The sequence below is a fragment of the Passer montanus genome, unplaced genomic scaffold, assembly GCF_014805655.1.
Source record: "Passer montanus isolate IOZ18808 unplaced genomic scaffold, ASM1480565v1 scaffold64, whole genome shotgun sequence".
Lineage (NCBI taxonomy): Eukaryota > Metazoa > Chordata > Aves > Passeriformes > Passeridae > Passer > Passer montanus.
In genome coordinates, this window is record NW_024371482.1 from 1,792,029 (window position 1) to 1,810,064 (window position 18,036).

The 18,036-nt window shown below is 48.3% G+C and overlaps 1 protein-coding gene across 1 annotated transcript in view; it reads right to left on the bottom strand.

The window, feature by feature from the left end:
• Window positions 1-2,108: 2,108 nt before the first annotated feature.
• The window catches only part of PPP1R16B (protein phosphatase 1 regulatory subunit 16B), a 42,262-nt gene continuing 26,334 nt past the window's right edge, over window positions 2,109-18,036 (bottom strand). The window contains exons 3-10 of the mRNA XM_039728129.1: window positions 14,654-14,814; window positions 12,708-12,825; window positions 12,301-12,425; window positions 10,439-10,564; window positions 10,019-10,094; window positions 9,514-9,643; window positions 8,603-8,771; window positions 2,109-8,016 (exon numbers count right to left, since the gene is read on the bottom strand). Of these exons, the coding sequence (XP_039584063.1) occupies window positions 7,495-8,016; window positions 8,603-8,771; window positions 9,514-9,643; window positions 10,019-10,094; window positions 10,439-10,564; window positions 12,301-12,425; window positions 12,708-12,825; window positions 14,654-14,814 (1,427 nt within the window). The 3' untranslated portion in view covers window positions 2,109-7,494. The remainder of the gene's footprint in view (window positions 8,017-8,602; window positions 8,772-9,513; window positions 9,644-10,018; window positions 10,095-10,438; window positions 10,565-12,300; window positions 12,426-12,707; window positions 12,826-14,653; window positions 14,815-18,036) is intronic.

Below are 18,036 nucleotides of genomic sequence, written 5' to 3' on the forward strand. Positions count from 1 at the left end.
AGACTAAGCTCGGTTCTCATTCAGGGTGTGCCGTGCACGTTACACAAAGAGACAGGGGTTGCTTCATCTGGCCACCCAAAAAGGAAGCTACACATTTAAATTTTAGCTGAGCCAATGGAATGGCTGCTAAGGAGAAGGGTGGTTCCCGGCTGGGGATTGCAGTTGCAGGCTATAAACTCCGGGAATGCAATGAGTTACAGAGAACAGTTACAAGTTCCTACGCCACGTGGTTACAAGGGCAGCTGTCTCGCAGAAAACATCAGTGGGGAATCTTGAATAGGAGACCTTTTGCTCCCAGTGAAAGCAGGGTCAGCTGGGTCCAGCGGCTGTGCTGGCCAGGGCAGCAGCGCTGCGGGACGGGGAGATCTTGGGGCATCACCCAGAGCACCCGGGAAAGGGAGAGCTCGCAGATGCAGCAAACAGAGTGTCACTTTCTCTGTATTTTCGAGCTTGTCCTCCTTAATGACACTGTCTGCTCGACAAGGGTTTTAAAGCCACTTGGATGCGCTCCGTGTCCCATGGCGACGAGCAGCGTTGCCAATTCTTGATGCGCTCGCAAGAGAGGGAGACCCAGGGGAGAGGCAGCAAACAGAGTGTCACTTTCTCTGTATTTTCGAGCTTGTCCTCCTTAATGACACTGTCTGCTCGACAAGGGTTTTAAAGCCACTTGGTTGCGCTCCGTGTCCCATGGCGACGCGCGACGGTGCCGATCCTTGGTGCGCTCGCAGCCCCAGGGGAGAGGAGCCCCGGGCCCCGAGCTCTCCTCCAGGCACTGCGACGCGTTGGCCATGGCCGGAGCGCGGCCCCGAGCCCGCCGGGCGCTTTGTGGCGAGTTTGAATCCAAACAGCGCGGCCGCCGCCGGAGCCTTCCCCGCCCCGCGCCGCCGTTGGCTCCCGCAGGGCGGCACCGCCTCCCCCGGGCGGGACCGGGACAGGGCTCCCGGCCGGGGACAGCCCTGCCCGAGCCCTGCCGGCCCTCAGTGGAGCCGGGACAGCCCTGCCCGAGCCCTGCTGCTCTTCAAGTGAGTTCCCGGCCGGGGACAGCCCTGCCCGCGTCCTGCCGGCCCTCAGTGGAGCCGGGACAGCCCTTCCCCAGCTCTGCAGGCCTTCAGTGGAGCTCCCAGCTGGAGACAGCCCTGCCCGAGCCCTGCTGCCCTTTAATGGAACCGGGATAGCCCTGCCCGGGCCCTACTGTCTCTCAGTGGAGCCGGGCTAGCCCTGCTCGAGCCCTGCTGTCCTTCAGGGGAGCCGGGACAGCCCTGCTCGAGCCCTGCTGTCCTTCAATGGAGCTCCCAGCTGGAGACAGCCCTGCCCGCGGCCTGCTGCCCTTCAGGGGAGGCAGGACAACCCTGCTCGAGCCCTGCTGTCCTTCAATGGTGCCGGGATAGCCCTGCTCGAGTTCTGCAGGCCTTCAATGGAGCTCCCCGGCCGGGAGCAGCTCTGCCCGAGCCCTGCTGCCTTTCAATGGAGATCCCGGCTGGGGACAGCCCTGCCCAAGCCCCGCTGCCCTTCAGAGGACGGGCAGGGATCGCGGAGCTTTTGCCCTGCACAGAATCAAACCCCTCTGAGAAGGGCGCCCGTACAGATGCGTGCTAATAAATGCTGGAGCTAAAGCCTTGAAAGCCCCACGGAAGGCTTCAGAGGACGGGCAGGGATCGCGGAGCTTTTGCCCTGCACAGAATCAAACCCCTCTGAGAAGGGCGTTCGTACAGATGCGTACTAATAAATGCTGAGCTAAAGCCTTGAAAGCCCCATGGAAGACAGGCACAGCTTTGGCTGTCCAGCTTGTCTCCAGCTCCAACTGCCTCCACTTCACAGAACCATGGAATATTCTGTGCTGGAAGGGATCCCCAAGCCACATCAAAGTCCGATTTCTGGCCATGCACAGGGCAGCACCAAGAATGGCACCATGGCCCTGAGAGCATTGTCCAAGCGCTTCCTGAGCTCTGCATTTGAAACAAAAGTTACACCCACCCACTGCCTAGATTTCCTCTTCTAGACATCCCCTGGCTATAGACAGCTGAGAGGCAGAGATATTTAACAGAGTGCCAAAACTCAAACCAATTTAAAACCAAACCAACAAACAAAAACCCTCAGTAGAATTTTTGTATTATTAAAAGAAATTTAATATAATTTTTAAATTAAAAAATTCAATCTCTCTATTAAAGACACTGAGTCAGGTGCTAATACTGTCAAACACGCTTTTGGCATGAGTTTTACATAAAGTTTAAGATTTTATGCATTGCTTCAACATGTTAAGAAACCATCTTCATACTTACAGTAGCAATAAAGTCAATTCCATACAATATCAAATATCCTTTTTTAAAAAAAGTTTTAAATATATTAGACTCTGATTGCCAAAATGCCATTTTATACACAAAGCTGCTAATACAATATACAGTTCTTACATTATTTTTTTTTCTTCACATAAAATACATTTCATCAAGTTTTATCTGTACATCATTTACTACTGATCAATGGAATTACGAGTTATTGCAGAAGGCTTGCCATCATCTCCTACTGTCCTGTACACGCAGCAGTCCCACCTGTACCAGGCTTATCCACACTCCTGCAACCTCACACTGCAATCTAAAGGCTGAAGAATGGTGGTGGCAATGCTAAGGCTGCATCTGCACTGTTTAAAAACCTGTGTCTCCCCTCCAGCTGTGGGTGGAGATCGTTGCATTGCTGTAGTTTTGGGAACAGGTGTCTCGAGCAGAGTCTCCTCTGCTACAGCTTTCCTGGTTGAAATACAGCAAAGTGTTCTAGGCCATAATTGTGTCATGGCAGATGTTGCCCGGAGAGCCCAGTGGTACTTGAATTGTGTGAGGGAACTGAGAAGCAGTTTGGCCAACATGAAAATAAAATAAAGGTGAAGAAAAACCAGGGAGAACTGTTTTGTCCCACAGACATGGGCAAAACAAAACAAGAAATGTAAATGTGTTCTGGTGTAAGAGGTGACACCTTGCTGCTGCAAGCATGTTCTGGATTCTGCTTGTAGAGAACTGACACACCAAAGCAGTCAACATGATTTGTTAAAATACAAAGAAGCCCCTGTACATTTCCTTTCTGTGTATTTAGGAAGAGAGAAGTGGCGATCATGAGAGAAATTGAAAGAGTAAATAATAACGTCACAATCTGGCATGCTCTGGACTGTTATCCCCTTGCAAAAGTCTCCAAGTTAAAGATCAGCAAGAACTGTATAGCCACCACAAACCTTCCAGAGATGAGTTACCTTTAGCAAGTATAAGGCACAGAAATAACCCAGGTGTAGGGAGAAACCTTCCAGCAGACAAACAGTTCATCCATGGCTCACTGGAGACCAGTGCTATTGCTACCTCAGGATATTCCCTTTTCCATGGTAACAGATTTAGTTTCAGCAGGGATGATGGGGGTAATCAAAGCTCCAAGACTGAAGGAAAAAGACACTAGACAGAAGTTATAATGTCACTTGGGAGCTTTTAAGGGGCTTCAACCCCATGAAGTAAGATCCTGCTCAATAAACTCAAGAATTCACTGCCTCCACTGAGTATTGCACGGAGTCATTATTGCTATTGCCCTGCCATGCTCTTCTCCTTCCCTACCAGGAGTTCTTCATCCAGGTGGTTCTTCAACCACACCTCCAAGATGGCACAGAATCACCTCAGCTAGAGTCAGTTCTTTCCAAAATTGGGAGGGTCTTAAGATTCAGGAGCACCAAAGCAGTGAAATTAGGTGGGCTGAAACTGCATCATGTGGTATGTGAAACACAGATCCAGGTCTGATTTCAAACAGATCCCAGCAATGGGACTTAAGCCCTCATCTAACATTTCCGTGCTGGGGCTTCCTTGTCTGAGCCCACCAAAGTAGAAACATTGTTTTGAAAGACATCTTTTTCTCCATCTAACAAATTTCTTTCAACGTGGAATGTAAAACTGCTCTCATCAACCACTAGAAACAGTACAAATTCAGCACACAGGAAAATGTGAGGAGAAGGTAGGGTTATGCTCATGCAGCTCTGCCTGCAACAGACCTGTCAGTACATTCACATTCTCAGATCTTTGCACAGTCTCTATGAACAACTACAACCTTTGGCTCACTGGAACTGAACTGGGACTCTAATCTGGCCTTGAATCTGTAATTAGATATTTATTGATCTCAAAAACATTAAATATATCATAAAAACCTCAAATGCTGCTCTAATAAACTAAGATATGCTAGTCACAGCATGATTTCTACGTTCTACAGATTTTCAGCCACATTAAGATCCCATGAAACAGCCAAGTGCCCTCTGCTCTGTACCTCAGAGCTTTCCTGTAGGATGGCCTTTAAAACACACAGATATCAAACCCCCACTATTGTTGTAATACTGCTAAATTTTACAGTGAAAAGTGTTATTCCTAGAGGTAGGCTGCTACAATGCCCATGTAGAGAATCTGTGTGGTTTTTATTCCCCCAAAAGCCTGTTTTTCTCCACAAAATAGTCCACCAGAAGCAAATTAATTATCCACCTTACGGAATCCCTCATCCCAGACCTGCAACCAACAGCTCTGCCAGTGCTGCACAGGCAGTGACCATTACATCCCAAATGTCACCACACAGAAGCATGAATCCATTTCAGGCCATTCTTCAACAGCTTTCCAGCTCACACCCTGGTGCAACTTCAGCCCACAGCCATGGTAGGTAAACACTTGGCAGGGCTGTGAAACATATCCTTCAAAATTTATCCATTACTGCCTCTTGCCATTAATAACTCTCCTGTCTGGTTAAGAATGGATTACATTTGATCAGACACCACTAGACTTCACAGCTAGGATGATGAGTTCCCAGAGTTTTACTTATGTGAAATACCAGTGGAAGCCAAAAAGCTGTTTGTCTAAAATGGACTGGTTTCCTGCAGTTTTAATGTGTTAATAGTTCTCAGTGAAAAGAAGCCTCAAGCTACTGCATTCAGTGATCTCCTTTTCATTTCCTTGGAATTAGGCAGGGTTCAATACACTTGCTAGCACAAAGTTGCTCTGAGAAGGAAAAGGGCCCAACTCCTCCTTTGCTGGGAGGGAAGGCAACATCTGGGCCCAAATTTTGCACCATATACAACCTAGTAGATAGCGGCACCAAAATTTGTTAGAGTGAGTTCAGAAATCTCATCAGGATGGATGTGGAGAGACAAACCTCACCACCATGGGAGAAGAGAGGCACCTGAAAGAATCATCTCCCCGGTTCTGAACAACAGCCAGGCCACACTTGGTGTTATCCCAGAATAATTTACTCCAGGTAATCAGAAGATCCACTGTTAACCACACACAGATGCAGTAAAGTCTTTCCAGTTACCAAATCATCCTCTTACTACTAGAGAATGACTTTAAAAATCCCTTAAGGTCAAGCACAAGAAGCATTTTCTAGTTCTATAATTAGCATATGTTTCAACAATGGAGGGAGCCTAACTTCTCTGAATGCTTCAAGCTCTGCCTTTAGCAGAACTGGTGTTTTAAGTGAGTCAGATCAACTGCTACCAATTTCTAGGTTGCACCTAAAACTGGAGAGGAAAGAGAATTCTATCTTCTTACAATTCAAACCATTGAATTGTCAGCCTGGTACCTCACAGGTCCAAAGGTGTCTCCTGGACAGCGTGGCAGTGGTGGTGACACACAGCCACCTCTGCTGCCTTGAGGAGCCCAGAGCCCTGCAGGGGAATGTATCCAGCCCCAGCAATGGGTGGGTTTATGGGGGGCAGAGGGTAGCACTTAACAGTCACTGGCAGCCTCAGCCAACTTTTTATAGCCTAGAAAAAAGTTAAGGCTGTGAGGATCCCCACAAAGGGAGAGTACATGTGAAAGGGAATATTGATGTCTAACAGGTGCCAGATAAAAGGAACATGGGTGGAAGGTGCATTTGCTGTTGCTTGGCTGAAGCACAACTACGTGAGCTGGATTTAATCCACTGAGGCTTACAGAGACCCAAACAGGTTTATGTCTTCAGGGTTTGGAATTTAAGCTGCCCAAGAAGACACATATATATTCATGCAGGCAAACAGTTACGTGTGTGACAGCCCCTCTGTGCAGAGGAGTTAGAGATTTACAGTTATTCCTTAGCTACGACTGAAGCGTGGCCAGTTCCTCAGAGCTATCCCACAGCTCCCCCAGGTACACAGAGCCTGAACCTGCTGCAAAGCCAATGCCAAAGCCCCAGGTGACTCCAGGTGGGCTGTCAGAGCTCACATGAACTGCACCAAGACAGTGTTGGCACTGCAGCTGCTCCACAGCACAGAGGCTTTGTTAAGTGTCAGGCAACTCCCCCAGACACAGAGGCATTTAAACCTTCCTCTGCCAGCTGCTACCCACTGCTGACAGCTTCAGCAAGGGAGCTGGAAAACAGAACAGAACATCTCCTGTCCTGCTGCAGTGCTCAGCTACCACAGCAATGGTTACAGTTATTTCTCAGCCAAAGACTGCAGGTTAATGCAAGTGTCGTTCACATCTACGGGATTAGAAATGCTTTCATGGCCTTCCTGGGTTAGTGTTGGCAAGCCTTTCCTTCCCATCCCTCCTGAGCCCTGTGGTTCTGGAAATCCAGAAAAAATCAGAACACAAAGCATATTGCCCCTAATATCTGTGTTGAGCATACAGAGTAAACAAACAGAATCAATAGGAAAGTGAGATCAACAAAAGTCTTTTCAATTTTAACAAATTAAGAGTCTAAATAGTACAAATAAGTTTTTTAAATTACTTATCCCAATATAGACGTTTGTCAGTATTTTATTGCAGTAAAATTCTATTGCCAGGGCCCCTTTATTGCAACATCAGTTTTAAAGCCTATTGAGTGAAGCCTGTTCCAGGAAAAGTTCTGCTTCAAACCTGATGGCAGTCTGCAGTGACGAGCTGGCACGAGCAGAACAGACCCAGCCAGTGCACAGTTTGTGATGGTGAGCTGTCACTGCAAGGAGGTAACACCTTGCAAACTTCCTAAGTGCAGCATCTGTGCTTGCTTGTTGCTTCAGCCCAGGAAGTGCTGGATCCAGCTGTGTGGAAAACAGCTCTGTCCACTCTTGCAAACCTCATGTGGGGGCTGACCTCTCCTCCAGGATATGTGCATCCCCCAAGAGTGAAAACACAGGTCTGAACTGTCACCTCCCAGCTGCTTGGTGACTTACAGCAAGAGGCTCAGACACAAAGATTTAAATTCAGATCCTTTCTTTGTTCCAAGGCATTTCATGACTTCCCAAGGATGGGGAGGGAGCACGCCATACCTTCTTCCCCAGGGAGCAAGACTCAGGAGACTCTTTTGACATCATATTGATGTGCATCCCTCCTAAGAGCCATGCTCCACCTGCATTACTCATCCAGCTGCAACGGAAGTAATTGGCAGGGTAAAGTACAATTTGAGATGAACAAGGCTGCCACAGTCAGGATGTCCATAACCAAATTCTCCCTTTGAAATGCAAACAACCTGGCCACTGTGATAGATCCAACCAGCCCACCCACGTCTCGTGTCCTCTGGGGCGAGACACAGACCAGACTAGGAAATCCTGCAGCACCCGTGCACCTTCTCTTCCATCTCCTCCATGGGAGCTTTGAATTTCAAGAGGGGTGGATCACCACTGGACACTGTGTAGTACACTGAGGTCCCATTGGAGCTGTAGGGAGAAGTCCTGGATTCGATTAAGTGCGACTTGGCCTCGCCCACGTTCTCAGCAACTCCTGCCATGCCGGCGCTGAAGTGGGTGCTGAGGAAGGGGTGCTGCAGGAGCTTGGCTGCAGCTCGCTGCCGCTTCAGTTCCGACAGCGTTTGGTGGTTGTGCTCCTTGTAGGTGCCCCAGAGCTGCGGGGCCTCGGGCAGCCCGGGGGTGCCGTAGGGCAGCACGTGCCCGGGGGTGCTCTCGGGGTCAGCGTGCATGCTCCAAATGTCCCCGTTGGAGAAGCTGTACTGGTAGGGGCTGGCAGATGCCATCAGTCCATTCTGCAGCGGGATCTCGCTGTCGCACTGGGTGCTTTTGTTCGCTAGCTCCGGGAGGAGGGAGGAGTTGTCCAGCACTGAATTCTGTAACAACGAGACATGAAAGAGCATTTTCCCCCATTCCCCATAGCAGGGTTCATCCCTGTGACAACCTCCTAAGTCTGCTCACACTCAGCCTTTCTACCAGACAGGTGCTGCAGCACAAACACTGAATTCCCCCACTAATGCTGTGAGCCCCAACCAGGAACTGTTTCCCAAACAGGAACCTTAATTCTGAAGGCCTTACACACACACAAAAATAATATGCTTATCTACATGAAATGACAATAACTTAATTAAAAACAAGTCACTGCAAAGCAAGTTTACAATTCTTTTGTGCTTACCAGCTTGTGAGCTTTAAAATGAAAGGCAGGCACTATTTTTTGGAGCATCCTGGTTAATTTTTATCGCAAAAATATGTACGCATATTTTATCTCAAAAATATGTACATCCAAAACAGGCTTTCCACTTGAGTGGGACATCCCAGTTTATACCAAACAAGAATTTGGTCTTTTACTCACACCTGGTGGATGAGGTCTACAAATTTTTCAGCCACCTTCCACCCACTGCCACTGAACCTGTACCACCACCCCTCCTCAGTAACTCCCATGAAAGAGAAGAGGTTCCTTACAGGGTCTGTATTCTCCTGGTCAGACCGAGTCTCCCCAGTTTCTCCAATGAGACCCGAGTTTCTTCCTTCTTCTGCTGCCCCCAGTTGCTGCCACACCATGGCCTCCTTCTCACACTCCTTCCTGTAAAGGTTTGTCCTGTCCGAGAGGCTGGCCCTCCTCACCACCTTCCTGTGGGACAGGGGGCATCAAAGCTGTGAGCAGGACATGACATTTCCTCTTAACCTGTAGCTCTTCTCACCTCCTCCTCACTCTTCCCAGCCTCTCCCTCTGGAACGGAACATGGATTCAGCTTCCTAGCACCCACGCAAAGCGAAGGCACTGCCGTGGACACTGAAGGTGGGAGGAATTTTAAGGAGCTCTAAACCGACACTGCAAATTTGTTTTAGAGCCCATGCAGGTCACCTTATGGACCTATTCTGCAACCAGCATAGTAAATGTAGAAGGAAACGGCCCATGGGCTGCTTAGGGAGCAGCAGTGGTGTGCAGGACTGCTTTGGTGTCTAGAAATATCTCCCAAAGGCCTCTGCAAACTGTGTCTCAGCACTGCATCTCGGCCATGTGACATACTACTGAAAAGCTCGAGTTAATCCTTAGTTGAAGCACTGATTTTCCAACACCAGTTTCAGTGCTTTAACAGGGTGAATTCTCACCATTTGGGCCTGTGCTGTGGGCAAGTCTCAAACCACACCAGCACAAAACCATTTCCCCCCCAAGAATTAGCACCTCTTCCTAGTGAAAAAACCACTCTTCAAAGGAGTTCTGCTTTCATCAACCAAAGTGAGCTACTGCCTTTCATGAGTTCATTCAGAAAGGACAGATGGGTCGTTCTCACCAACCTCAGGGAGCTCTGCAACCACATCTGGGTGGCCAGGCCAGTCCCAGGTGACCTGCAGGGAAGAGCAGAACTCACCCCCGGCTGCCCGTGCTGGAGGTCCTGCGGCTCAGGGAGGATTTATGCCTCATCTGAGACTTCATGATCACATCGTGTTTGTGCTTCAGCTCCAGAAGCAGTACTTTGAATTCCTCCTCTTCACACAGATCTATGGCACACACAGACCAAGCCCTTTGTCAGATATTCTCATTAACACCGCGTTACTAATTGTGCCTTCCTAGTTAGACACCCAGGTCTTAGGGCTGCACACAACAGCAGGGAGGCTTCCAAGCACAAGGGATAACACAGGAAACACACAGCAGGAGAACTTGGTGCTTGGGATATGCCTTCTTCCTTCTTTTTATGAGCAGGAAGAAGCATTTTCTGTAGTAAAGTGGTGCTTCAAAACTTCAGTTCCAGTTAAAGAGCTTTAACTTTGATTCTAAAAGGACACCTAAAAAATTATGTTAAAGCTTCTGAAAGCACCACGTGAGGACTCCAGCCATTTCTTAAACATTTCTTTCTTTAAGCTTCATAAACTCACCTATTGGCATCTCATCCAAAGATGTCCTGGCACTCAAACTAGCCCCATGGGACACAAGCAATTCAGCCATCTGCATCTAAAGAATGGAAAAAAAACCAAGATGATAGAGGCATTTTAGGCAATTTAGCCTTTCCTCTCTAGAGCTGAAATGTTGGAATAAGATGAGAGGCAGGTTCAACTCGCCTCAAATAACTCTGGTATGCATGTGATGTTAAACACTGTTCCCACCATCCACCTGCACTGGCATGCTCTGCCTGAAATTTCTCACCAACCAGGTCTTTTTGGAGCCCTTGGGATCTCCTCTGATGCTGTCCAGAGAGCCCAGCCCCAGCTCAGATTTATTCCATTTGTAGAGTACTCCACAGCAAATTTGTCCAAGAAGAAATGCCACCTTCACACGTGACACAGCAAACTCCTTACCTGTCCCCAGAAGGCAGCAGCATGCAGAGGTTCCCAGCCATCCCAGTCCTTAACATCCAGGCTTGCCCCCTGGTCAAGAAGCACTTCAGCTGCATGCAGATAACCATTGGCTGCAGCTATATGCAGCTAGGAGATAAGGAACAGAGCATGAGCCGCCTGCAAGGACCACAAATGATTTTATACACTCATTTTCAGAGGATTTTCTTGAATAATGTTTGAGCCTAGAGCTGGACAGGCAGCACATTTCACACTGGGCAGATGGCACCAGGTCGTTCCTGTTATTAAAGCTCAGTATTGCCTGCATGTAATTGTGTTTGGAGAGGAAATTGCTTAACAGTTCTTAGAATAACTTACATATATGGATGAGAAAGATAATGTATTCACATTTTATATCAGGGGCTTTTAAGTGCTTCCCAATCTGTAGGGAAAGCACCATCAAAACATGAGCCTGCAATGCAGAACATTATCCACTCTAAGTTCTGCATTCCTCATGCCAGAAGAACATCTCTTCCCCACTGAAGTGCTGTGGATGTGATTTTTTAAAATCAAATTTACAGCCTGCTTTAGTCTGGACTCTCTCCGTGCAATTGCACTTCCAATCACACTGTAATTATTTTCACCATTTGAAAGTCGAAAACATTTTAAACCTTGGCTACTTTAACTTAAGGGAGGATGATTTTTCAGATATTGGATTCCAACTACAGCCACCACTTTGGACACAATCAATAATGGTCTCTTTTGGTCCCCCAACTTCATGTCTCTGAAGATTTTCTTAATTGCAGTCTGCTGTTGCATCTCTGAGCAAAACATTGACCCATGCACTGCTCTGAAGGGATTAACTCCACTTAGAGCTCCTCCTACTTCAGTTCTGCTAAAGGGGAAAATCAAAGCTTCTTTTCAAAACATTTTCATGAGGATGCCACCACACGGAGTTAAAGCTTCATCTGGAAATAAATCCTGATGCTTTCTGGCAAATCAATTAATTTCTACATAAATTTTATGCCATTTTATAGAGGCCACGTGAATTAATAAGGAATCAGTTGAGGGGGGATACAAAAGGGGGAGCCCAGAGGTCTGCTTAAATGTATGTATATAATCCTTGTTAAAGGGAAAAATGTGTTAAAAATAAGCTGCAATATAAACTTTATTCATCCAAGCTTACCTTCAGGGGAGCCTGCCCTCCCCTTACACCTCTGGTATATGCTGAAGGTGACATTTAGATTAAGAAACTGGAATGCACTGCCGTGGCCTGGCCCTCAAACACATGAACCAAATTCCTGTATATCAGTTATGTCTGGTCCCAAGCATTATGACCATGGTTGTATGAAATTCCCAGCACATATGACCTCATTACTGAACTTTCCCTAAGCTGGGACTGCTGTAAGACACGATTTAGGAGACACATTTGTGGGGTAAAAAGAACTAGGATAATTCAGCCTTCCCAGTCCCTGTGCAGACAAATCAGATGCCAGCTTGCTTTGTGCTGTACACTTGTCCTGGGTGCCCACCTCTGCCCAGGGCCAGGTGCCACCAGTGTGAACACTCACTCTGTGTGAGCCAGACCCACACAAAGCAGAAAGGAGGTAGAAGTCTCCAGGGTTCTCAGCAGTGGATCCTGCTCCTGGGAAAACCAGAGGGCTCTCACATCTCCTCCACAGGAGTCCAATCAGCCCAGGAGAAGCAAGAGGTTACTGGGAATCTTCCAGGCCCAGTTCCCTGCAGGTCAGCAGATGTGTTATGTCCTGTAGGACTTCTCTCAGTGACTTGCACCTGTTGATTTTATGTAACTCCTGCTCCAGGGCAGGTTTCACAACCTCTGGGCTGAAGGAAGGCAAAACTGAAGGCGCTGCAGTTTCACTCACCAGCGTAGCACCTTGGGCATCCGTCCTGTTCAGGTCTTGGCCAGTGGCAAGTATGTCATGAATGTCACAGATCATGACCTGCTCTGGAGCAGCTCGCATCTCATTGATCCTTTCCTGGGTAATCCCTGTTAAAATTCCAGTTAGAAAAAGGACAGTTGGAAAGGTTGAGTAAAATTCTCCACTGGTTGAGTAAAATAAGATTTAGGATCCTGGTTGATATGACCCCACATCCTTCACCCTCGTGATCTTTAGGAATCAGAATAACCAGACAGAGTCAGGATCCAAGAAATTATGCCAGGAGCAGCCCTCTGCTTTTCTCCAGAGGCAAATCAAGAGCTGAGAAAGAGGGTAATTTTTAGTACCACATTGACCCATTTCTGTGTTTTACATAAACTCAGTCTCCTTACCTTGATAGGCCATGCAAGTCTCAATGACATCCAGGGTTGGCTCATCTTCACAGAGGTCGTATGGCATGTTGCCATCTGCATTGACTGCCAACAGGTCTGCTCCACTGCAAGGGGAAAACTGAGTTACACCAGCAAGGACTCAGGCATCCTGGAGCAGACAGTGCCAAACACTGGGATAAATGCTTAGGAAAAACTAACTGGGATTTGATAGCTGCCCAAATGTCACCAAGGTACATATGAGATAAGAAAGACTTGAAGCAAAGCTGTGGAGAAGATTAATTCCAGAATGGATGAAAGGCAGCACATTACACCTCCTTCCTGAGTCAGTAATGGCCTCTGTTCCACATCTGCTCTGTTTTTATAACCCTCATCCAAAAATTTCCTAACCCAAATGGGAACATCCTCCAAGGGATGCTTGACTGGATCCTCTTCTCTCTTTCATTATACAGTCAAAGAAAAGCCAGATTTTCAACGCTTATCTCCCAGATGACAGCACCACAGGGAGAAGTCTCCCTCCCAGGGGAAGAAGCAGCAGGCACAGCTGTGCGAGGCAGCAGGTCAACACTCCCAAAGCACCAGCACTCTGGGAAAGGGAGGAGAGGGCTCCATACACAGGCACAACTATCTGCTCCAAGCAGGGTTCACCACAGGTGCTCATGAAACAGCTCCAAACACATCTGGTTTCCTCCTCCTTGCTGGCAAGTCTAGGAAGACTTGAGCTTTAGGGACTTAGTCAAGCACCCGATCACCACCGGGGATCAAATATTGCAGGAAGTTTACTGATCACTAATTAAGACCCAGGGAGACAGGTCACAGAGTTCACCCAGGTGTTACACGAGCACACTGCTGCCCTCCTACACCAGGGTCTGCATATGGGGCTGTTAATGGGGCTGAATTCCAACACACAACAAACATTTCAGCAGCTGAGTGACAAGGACCTTTCAGGTATTTCTATTTTGTTTACTATTTGTACATGGAAGTGGGGTTAAAGTCATGCCTGTCACACAGCCAAGTTATCACAGAAGTGGAAGGAAGTCACATTCACTGGAAGGAATGCTAATGTGCCCACTGAGGGGCTTCTCTGTGCTCAGGGATTCAGTTCATTCCAGAGGATACAAAGCTCCCATCAGAACTCCCAAATGCACCTTTACAACCTCTCAGTGGGTAAGGTGGGATTCTCCAGGGTTTAGAACCTGGGTGGGAAAGAAGGAGGCTGTCAGTGCCTCTCTGAGTGCAGGATAACATCTCTTTGGAGAGGTGATGGTGGTGGGACCTTTTGTTCTTCCAGGAGCCAGTTTGCATTTTTAAACAAACATTCATCCAGCTTTGAAGAGAGCAGGCAACTGGCAAAAGAATCCAAAATCCCAAGTCAATGGGAGCATTCAGAGCAGGGAGTTATGGCCAGAAAGCCCTGAGTGCTCGTGTGACAACCACGCCACTGTTGTTTGAGGCAGTGGAGGCGGCAGCTGCCAGGCACGGCCAGTCCCACGTGCCTGAGAAAGAATAGAAAAGCCCTTATGGAAACAGCACAAGGGCTCCAAGGAAGGCCACAGACCTACACACCACTACAGCAAGTCTGTATTTCATTGGTGATCAGCTACTGCCATCTCATACTGATTTTGGAAGCCCCTGAGCCTACAGTGAGCAGCAGCAGATTACTCAGACATCTTGTGCATCATTTATTTAAATTACTTTCAAAACTCATGGATTGTCAAGGTCTCTAAATTTGAGTTTATCTGTTATGAGAATTTAGAGCCCAGTCCTACAAAAATTAAAGAGTGAGGGAAATGCTGTTCACATGTGAAGTCCAGCCCTGCCTCCTGAGCTCTTACTATCACTGAATAAAATCTGGGATACAGCAAGAAAAGGATTTGATCTCAGTTTGCTCCCCAAGAAACCAGATCTCCAGCACAACATGGTGAAGTTTCACTGCTTTAACAGAGGACAAAAAAAAGCAATCTAAGAGGTCTCCCTGTTCCACTGGCCAGGCTGGCTGAGTGGGCAGCAGGGAGGTGGGAGCTGCTGCCACGCCTCACCTGATGCAGCGCAGTTAATCCATCCTCATTGCACAGGTCGGGGCTGATGTTGCTCTTCAGCAGGTAACACACTGCAAGGCAAGGACAGAGGAGAGTCAGAGCAGCCACCCTGGTGCTCCCAGCCAGCCCTGGACAGCTCAAGGCAAGGCAATTCACACCATCATTGTGGGCAGAGTGCTGGCTTGTCACCGCAGTGAGAGCAGAGCCTGCCTGGCTTTATCCAGCAGAGAGCACCAGCACACAATCTTCCCCCAGCTTCCTTCCAAAGGAGACTCAGCACAGTTACAATTTTCATTCAGTTGTGCTGGAACAGTCTCCATTTTTGCCGTGTGCTTCACAATGCCTGAGAATGCAACCTCTGCACTCTGTGGCCCAGGAGAGCCCAAAGGGGATTTTGGGGTCCCGAGTTACAGCCACAGAAGAGATTCCTCCCACCATGAGAGGGATGAGCCTTGCCTCAAGAAGTAATCTATCCATTCAGGGCCCTGCCACACTGAATACACCAGGGCTGCTTTGGACACTTCACTTGAGCTGCTGGGTGTTTGGAGAAAGCTTCCCAGAGGCTTTAGTTTTTAATCACTGCTTTGGGGGAAAAGGTAACATTTATTCCATTAAAGTGAAAATTTCTGAAACACATGAAAAGTCATTAGCCCCTAGGTGAAAAACATGCACAGGGCAACAGCAACAAGGTTGGCAGAGGGCATAAATTAACAGCAATACCAGAAACTCTTCAGATTCAATGCTGCTGACACATCTTGATGATCCATGCCCATTTTCTGTTGTTTCCTTGCTCACTCCCTGTTTTCTCCCCAGAGATTTCACTACCTAATGCTTTTCCTACGTCAAATGTCACTGACAGCACAAGCCAGAGGATCAAAATCATCTCCCCAGGGCCAGAGCAGCAACAGATAATCACATCACATCTGATTTGAAGGCAGGCATGCAAGCCCTGAGTGAAACCAGAGCTGCACAGCCAGGAACACTGACAGAGCTAAAAGGGCAATAACTTTCCCCAGAGCTGGCAATCAAAACCACTAAAGGCTGCTCACTCCAAAGCATCCTGCAGCCTCTGATCCCTGAGCTGCTGTCAGAGGGAGCTCTTTCCCCAGCACATCCACAGGGAGAACCATCTGCAGGGTGTCCCTGGGGACAGAGCACTTCTGGCACGCAAAACAGAACATGGAAAACACACCCACCATGACATCAGTGATGATTTATGAGGCTTTGTTTAAAAGATCTGGAAAAGGCACTTGCAAGAAAGGCAAATCGAAAGCAAAGTGAAATTTAGATTGGAAGCCACTGCTCTGACGTTATCACAAAGGAAGGCAAAACCAGACAGAAGTGAAATAAAACACTTCACAGAGCTGTTTCACCCAACACAAAATGAATGCTTGGATTTACTTTTGCTGGAAATAATTTCAAGGCATTGACACCTGCTCGATGAAACTGCTGCAAAAAAGCAGAATGCAGCAAAGACAAAACTCATCCAGCACCACAGTGAATCCAAAAGCCTTTTTTTTTTTTTTTCCAGCTCAAAGGCCAGTGCAGGAAGCCCACGCCTACACTGGACTCACAGCCCCTACACTTGCATGCTTAACAGTAATAAGAGCACTGAACCTCAGCCAGTATATCCAATTTAATGACTCTGCTTCTACTGTTTCTGGCCAGCCCTGAGCTCCTGCTCTCCTAATCCAAGCTGAGTGATACACGAGTCATTCACCAGTGGGTCTGCTTGTCTCTTTATTTACTTTGGATGCTCTGCCATTAGGGTTTTAATTCAATCTCAGTCAGTTAAGTGCCATTGTGTACTAATGACACACAGCTCCATAATCATGTTTTGCCTGATTATGGAGATTTGGACAAGTAGATGCTGGCAAATTAACCTTGTAAATGCTGTCTCTCCATGGAAAGAAGCAGCAGCATAAATCCCAGCTTGTTACAGGGTTTTGTGTCAAAGGCACTGTGATCATGGCTTGACAGAGCTTGCAAGAGGCCCTGAAGGGTTAAGATTCAGAGAAGTTTTAATCTTACCCTAAAGAAGCTTTGAATTCTTCACTAACCCCTGCAGCAGTCATGTACCCAGTGCACCTCCCCTTGGCTCCCTTCTGCCCTCAGGACAGGCTCACCTGATTTCCCAGTACTTCCCAACACACTGAAGACTGACAGCCACAAGACACCAGAGAAGGGCTCAGAAAAGTCAGATCATGCACCCAGGTGTGGATGTGGTACCACTGAGTCCAGGCAAAAAAGGCATGAAGAAGAGATCAGACTGCTTTCTGTCCAGTCCTAAGCTGAACATTGCATGTCAGGGCTCAGGACATGCATTTCAGGGCTCGGGGCAGCAGGGCCAGGCAGAAACAAGCCCTCACTCCTGCCCACCAGCCCCAGTTCCCAGCAGAACACAGCCCCATTCCAGCCCAGCAGCCCCAGTTCACAGCAGAACACAGCCCCATTCCTGCCCAGCAGCCCCAGTTCACAGCAGAACACAGCCCCATTCCAGCCCAGCAGCAGGGCATGGGGTGGCAAAGAGCAGCTTCATCACCCCCTGTCCCTGTGAGCTGCAGAGGCACATGGAGGGAGAACATGGCCACTTTCTCCATGCCCAGTACGCAGGAACAGCCCTTCCCAAACAGCCAGGAAGAGTAAGTCCTCCTTCCTGATAAACTTCAGGAGAAAAATGTGCATTTGTGGGTTATCCAGTGCCCTAAGAATAGGAAAGGGAGGGCTCATCTGTGCTGCTGTGCAGTGCTGGAAGCTGGACCCTCACCTGTGGCAGTGCCACCAATCTGCTCTGCTTCTTCACACACAACCTAAGTGACAGGGCCCTGAGCGTGCCAAACGCTTCTCTCTTCAAGCCCTGCTGGTGTCACACGCTTCCCTGCAGAGCCCAACACGTTCTCCCCCACCTCCAGGCATGACTGATGCTGTACAGGTAGGAAGCAAACCCTTCAGCTCCCAAGGACACAGATTAATCACCCAGTGCCAGCTGATCCCTTCTGTTGGCTCAAGCCTCAGCCTGCGCTCGTGGAAGGACAATCCCCAGTGCTTGTGGAACAGCACAGAAATGAGCCCTCTGCAAGCCCCTGAGCCCCACAGAAGGGGCTCTTTGGGGTCACATCAGCATGGTCAGCAGCATCAGGCTCCACGCTAACACCATGATTAACTTCTTAGAGAGCTCAGGGCCAAAAACGCTGAGCTCCGTCAGAGCTGCGTGCTGCGTGGGGGTGGAGGCAGGTGGGGAGCAGGGGCTGGGTGCGTGGAGATCCTTCACTGCACAAGTTGTGGGAAGCAGT